This window comes from Monoraphidium neglectum, assembly GCF_000611645.1.
Source record: "Monoraphidium neglectum strain SAG 48.87 unplaced genomic scaffold scaffold02581, whole genome shotgun sequence".
Classification (NCBI taxonomy): Eukaryota; Viridiplantae; Chlorophyta; class Chlorophyceae; order Sphaeropleales; family Selenastraceae; genus Monoraphidium; species Monoraphidium neglectum.
Genome location: NW_014011047.1, coordinates 2834 through 8735, shown reverse-complemented (window position 1 = coordinate 8735; position 5902 = coordinate 2834). Strand labels below are relative to the sequence as shown.

General features: G+C 63.6%; 1 protein-coding gene across 1 annotated transcript; it reads right to left on the bottom strand.

The window, feature by feature from the left end:
• Positions 1-214: 214 nt before the first annotated feature.
• On the bottom strand, positions 215-5171 carry MNEG_11076 (glucose-6-phosphate 1-dehydrogenase; the record flags this gene model as incomplete). The annotated part of the gene is made up of 14 exons (XM_014040452.1): positions 215-279; positions 490-597; positions 845-933; positions 1278-1333; positions 1646-1717; positions 1878-1973; positions 2195-2286; positions 2604-2731; positions 3006-3127; positions 3473-3530; positions 3700-3777; positions 4041-4177; positions 4606-4751; positions 5120-5171. The coding sequence occupies 14 exons, from the start codon at positions 5169-5171 to the stop codon at positions 215-217; spliced, it is 1299 nt and encodes a 432-aa protein (XP_013895906.1).
• Between the last annotated feature and the right edge of the window lie 731 nt (positions 5172-5902).

Here is a 5902-nt window from a genome sequence, read left to right as displayed (position 1 = left end):
ACCTTGTTGTTGATCTTGAGGTATATGGCCTCCTGGGGCTGGATGCGGATGACGAGCTCGTTGGTGTGGGCGTCCAGGTTGCTGCCCTGCTTGCTGCGGTACAGGTTGCCAGGGACGTGCCTGGGGGCCGGGCAGGGGTGGATGCGTGGTGGATGGGCGGTGAATGGGGAGGTGGGGTGTAATGTGGATAGAGCCCTTGTGATGCGATGGTGCTTCATATGGCGCGCCCCGAGCGGACAGTGGCGGCGGTGCAGGAGAGCGACAGCAGCAAGGGGCGAGCTGGATGAGGGGCAGCAGAGTCGTTGTGTGGGGTTGAGGCGGCTCAAGGGTGCCGCTGTTGCTGCAGGAGCAGCCGCTGCAGCAGCGCTGTTACACCAGTTTGCACGCACAAGCCTGGCGCGCGCGCGCACACACACACACACACACACACACACACACACACAGCTGCTGCAGACATGAGCTCGAGACAAGGCATGCGCACGCACCGACCACCGTCAGCGCCCCACCTGAACTGCACCCTGATCTCGGCGTAGCGCTTGTGCAGGGCCTTGCCCGCCTTGAGCAGGAACGGCACCCCGTCCCACCGCGCGTTGTCGACTGCAGCGCATCCAAGGGGTGTTTCAAGGAGGTGGCCGGGCCGGTCAGATCATGCATATGACCTTCGAAACAGTCAACAAGGCGAGCAAGGGATTCAAGCCGATGACAGCTGAACTGAGTGTTTCAAATGGCGCGCAAATTTTCCCTGGGCTGGGCACAGTTGAAACTTTTCCGCGCAAATGGGTAGCCCGCACACAGAGAGAAAACAGTGCGGTTAGGATCGTGCAAGCGCGGCGCCGGCGCTCACTGAACATGGCCACTGCCGCGAACGTGGGTGTGAGGCTGCCCTTTGGCACCGTTGTGTCGTCCAGGTAGCCGGGCAGGCTGCCCTTGGCCCTGGGGGACGCAGGGCAAGGGGGCCGGGCAGGGGGCGGGGATGAGGTGTGATGGAATGAGGGGCGGTGAGGGTTCGAATGTCAACCGAGGGACGCGCAAGGTCGCGGCCAGGCATTGGGAGGTGTGGTGCGTATTGGGGCCCGCCCCGTGCCGTGGGTCTGCCTGCGGAAGCGCACGGGCCGCCGGCGCGTGCGCCTGCAACCCAGCAACACGCTCGCGCCCTTAAGCCCCGGCCCCAGCAGGTCGTTGGGGTCTGGCGCCAAGGCGGATGGGGTGGCGCGGCGCGATCGCCCATCACTGGCGGCAGCGCCAGCCGGCGGGTGCTTTGTCAGTGGCGCACCCACCTGTACTGGCCCACGACGACGTCCTCTGTGCCCACCACCTTCATAGAGCGCAGCACCTGGATGGGTCGCGCATGGGAGAGAGTGGGAAGTTTGGATTGGAACGAGAAGCTTGGATCGGAGTGAAAAGCTTGGGATGGAATGAAAAGCCTGGATTGGGATGAGAAGCTTAGGGGTGTCCAGGGTTGAAGTACACCGCCGCCTTGCGTTTCAGGTGAAGAGACCGCGGCTCTGAAGCGATGGAGCCGGATGCAGGACAGACACAAAATGCCGTGCAAGTGGGCAAAGGTGATGCTGGGAGCGAGCTGGACAAGCCCTGATGAGAAACAAAGGGGGTTGTGTCCGGCATGACGAGCGGGGCGCCCCCTCACCTTGACCTTCTCGTTGCGGATGTCCTCTGCATCCAGCGACACGGGCTGCTCCATGGCAAACAGGGCCAGGATCTGCAGTTTGGTGCAGGTGACGTGGCGCCGATTGGCACGCCTTAAGAGGTGAGCAAGGTCGCCCCCTCGCAGCTGGCACGCCACGCAAGGCGTGCGGGGCGGGCCGCGCCACCCAACACAGGACATGTGCTTCTGACATCAGCCCGCTTGCGTAACCCACCTGCAGAAGGTGGTTCTGGATGACGTCACGGATGATGCCGTAGCGGTCAAAGTAGCCGCCGCGGCCTTCCGTGCCAAAGTTCTCGCTGAAGATCACCTGCGACGGTTTTGGGGGTCGAGGCGTGGATTTGAAAGGCGGGTCTGCTTGGGGGGAACGCAGGAAGGTGCGGCACCGCCCAGGCGAGGCGAGAGAGGAGATGGTTACTGGTGCAGGCAGCGACCCGCTGCGGTGCCCGCCGCAAAGCCGCCGCCGCAGGCATCGCCATCGCCGTCGCGCCGGCAGTGGGGGGCCCTCAGTCTGTACTGCGCACGCCGCACCTGCACGTTGCGGATGTGCTGCCTGCTCCAGAGGGGCTCAAACACGCTGTTGCTGAACCGCAGGACCGTCAGATTCTCAATCAGCTCCTTGCCTGCGGTCAGTAAGGTTTAGGGCCAGCGTTGCGTTGTTCAGATCGCATCTTGCAGCTGAACTGCTGCTGTCTCGGTCTGTTTTGTGGTCTGTGATGCGGGTTGTGCTGCATTTGAATTGGCACCAACAGAGCCCAAGCATTGGAGTTGTCAGGTCAACCCTGCGGCTTCCGATGCACAGCGCAGCTGGTGACGGGGGCTGGCATCTGCACTGCACAACCATCACATTACTTGCAGCCGCCCTACCTACTCCTGCGGCTGTCAAGAAAAGGCATCGAAGCGCCGCGGCGGCCCCCCCCCCACAAAATCACCCGCCCACCCAGGTAGTGATCTATGCGGTAGATCTGGTCCTCGCTGAGGTGGCGCGCTAGCCCCTCCGCCAGCTCCTTGCTGCTGTCGCTGTCGCGGCCAAACGGCTTCTCCACGATCACGCGCGTCCAGCCGGTCCTGCAACAAAGGTGGCAATGGGGTTGTTGGGGTCAACAGGCAACAAGAAGTCAGAGCATGTGCCCTCCCAGGGCAAGTGGCGAACCACACAACAAGCGGCGAGTGGGCGCCGCAGCGGGCGTGCGAGACAATGGCTGTCTCCAAGGCGCACTATGCCGCGGCGCGAGCAAACCCTAATGTGCCGGCTACACAAGCCCCCCCCCCCCCCCCCCCCGGGCGGCCATCGAAACGGTGCGAGTGCGTGCGGGATGCGGCGCGCCTGCTGGAGGCGCACTCCGCGGCGTTGCCCGTGGCGTCGAGGAACACGTTTGGCGGGATGGAGAGGAAGAAGATGCGGTTGGCGCGCGGCATGACGGCCTCCTGCTGAGTCATGCGCGTGTTGAGGTTCAAGAAGCCCTGAGAAGGGTGAGCGGAGAGAAGACGCGAGGGGAGGCGGGGTGGGTGGGTGGGTGCGTTGCTGGGTGGCGTATTGGGACTGGGCGACGACTGGCCCAGATCTGAGGCGGCAGGGGAAGGGGCTGAGGCGAGACAGGCAGTCGGCGCTGCTGGATGGAGGCTCAACCATCGACCGCGGCGCGCCTGCCGCTCGTCGTAGGCCCCGGCCTGGTAGAAGCATCGCTCCAGGAACTTGGCCTGGGCGTCCCCACAGCGCTCCCTGCGGGAAGGGGGTTGGCAGGCGGCGGTTTGTTTGGCACGACAGCCGGCAGTCGGCCGCGCGCATGCAGGTTCAGGGAGCGTGACGCGGGTCGCGAGGCCGGGGAGCCGCGCCGTTGGCTGCGCCTGCATCTTCGCTAGACTCCTGCGCTGCACGCATGCTACCGGCTGTCGTCATCCAACAGGCGACTGAGCAAAGGCCAGCGCTGCCATCGCCTCTAAAGTGTCAACCCTCCATGCAACGGGCGCCGGATGGGTGGCCCCAGCTTTAGGGCCAAACCCCGGGTTCATGGATGGCAGGCACCCCAGCGCACCGCGCGTCGATGCGGCAGGCCAGCGTGTTGCCGATCATCTCGCGGAACGCGGCATCAGTCATCTTGGTGCGCGCATAGCTGGCGGATGGTGTTGTGGGGGCCGATGGAGGCAGGGGCAGCAACACTTTGTGTTCGGTGCGTGCGTGGCGCCCTCAAAGTGGGGCGTAGAGGGTAGGGGCTGGTGGAGCCAGATCGCCGATGGCAACCGGCAGCAGGGGCGCTGTCACGCAGGTGGTCCCGCCGCCCGCCCCAACACCCCGCGTTGGCGCCGCACTGCGGCCCTCCTTGGGTCCTCGCATTTGCTGCACCGCGCCCGGGCCTCTGGAAGCGGCGGTGCCCACCCATAGAACTGGACATTGGGAGGCAGCAGGCCTTCGTAGTAGAGCGCAAACAGGGCCGGGAATATCTTCTTCTTGGCCAGGTCACCAGATGCGCCCAACACCACGATGCTCAGGCTGCTGTGCGCCCAGTCGTTCACCTGGCAGCATTTGTGCGTGGTATGTTGTGTGTGTGTGTGTGTGTGTGTGTGTGTGTTTGTGTGTGTGTGTGTGTGTGCACTCGTGGGCGCGCGTGTGCGCACTCGACGGACGCAGATTGGGGGCGGTCAGTCGGAGCAAAGACGACGTGCTGTGGCTGCTCCCATTGCAAGAGCATCGCCTAGGCAAGGCGATCCCCGCGGTTGCAAAGGTCTCAGCCTGTTGCTCCATGCTAAGGGACAATGGGTCCCTGCAACTGGCCTGACCTCAAGCCAGCCGACCTAAGACTGAGCACGCGCCTCAATCAACACCTCCCGTGCTCGTCAACCCGACCAGACTTTGCCGCACCCTCTGCGCCCTGTCCTCCACTTCAGACGCGGACAGCAAAACGCGGGCAAACCCCGGCTGCGATGTTGGCGGAGCCCCTCACCGGCAAGTTGTATGCCTGGCAGCCCTGATCCAGGTTGGAGATATCACACGGCGACACGTCCTCGTCCACCGTCCCGTTGGTGAGGCCGAAGCCGTTGGCCCCCAGGGACGAGGGCGCGGCCGCATCAGAGGCTGGCTGGCTGCTAGCTGTGGGGCGGCAAGGCACGAAGGGGTGCCGCAGAGGTCGTGTGTGCGCGCTTGTGTTTGTGCGTGCGTGTGTGCGTGTGTGTGTGCATGTGGGTGAGAGGGAGTTACTGAGTGGAGAGTGCGACTGAGTGCGCGCGTGAGTGACGCACAAGGGAGGCATTTGGCATCAACAGGGTGGCCGGGAAGATGTGCAAGGCGTACGCTTCCCAACGGGTGGGATTGCTGTTGCGTGTCTGTTAAAATCAGTGCTTCTGCGGCGAAATCACGAAACCCTCGCGAGCCGTGGTCGGAGCTGAGGTGGACCCTTGGCGGGCAGCTGCCTCCTTTTCAAAAGGCCCACGGGTGACCCCTTGGCAGCCGTCGCTCACTTGCGCGCGCCGGAGCCCAGCGCGGCCGCTTGGCGGTCCTGAGGAGGTGCATGTGGGATGCCAGCCGCACAGGAAAGGGGTGGACAAGCACTATGAGTGAGGCAAAGGGCGATTCCTGGCACGGAAATTTGTGCGGTGCGCCTACGGCATACGGGGCGGGCGCAACCACCTAGGCACATGTGGCACCGACCGTGACGCGCGGCGGTCCCGTCAAAGCGATTGCGACCCAGTGATGCTTACGTGTGCTGCTGTGCGGGGCGAACGGCCACTGCAGGCCGCGCCAGGGTTGACACCCGCGCGACGCACTGCCGCTGCTGCTGTTGGCGAGCCGCGCAGAAGCAGGCCGGCCGCCTCGCAGTCGGCACGCGCATCTGCATTTCAAAGGAAGCTATGAGGTCTATCAGCTATAGAGTAACGCTTTCTCTAAGCTGTCCAACTGGCAAGCTGGTCGCGAGGCTGGCGAGACCGTGTGGATCCGATATGATACGAGAGCTGGCGACGAAGAAGCGCAGTCAGAATATCATTGATACGGTCCTGTCACATACACCGGATAAAGAAAACGTTGGCGGCTGACAAGAGTGCCGAAAAGTCCCGTGGATCACTCGCAAGAGGCAGCGAGGCCTCTGCGGGTCGCGAAGACAGGAACGCAACGTGATCGTGTCATCTAGCATCCTTTGATCGAATCAAGAAACAAACTGGCGAGTTAATGCCTGCAGTGGGACCATATTACGAGATCTGCACCCAACGAAACAAAATTTCACAAGGGGGCGCTCTACACAGCCT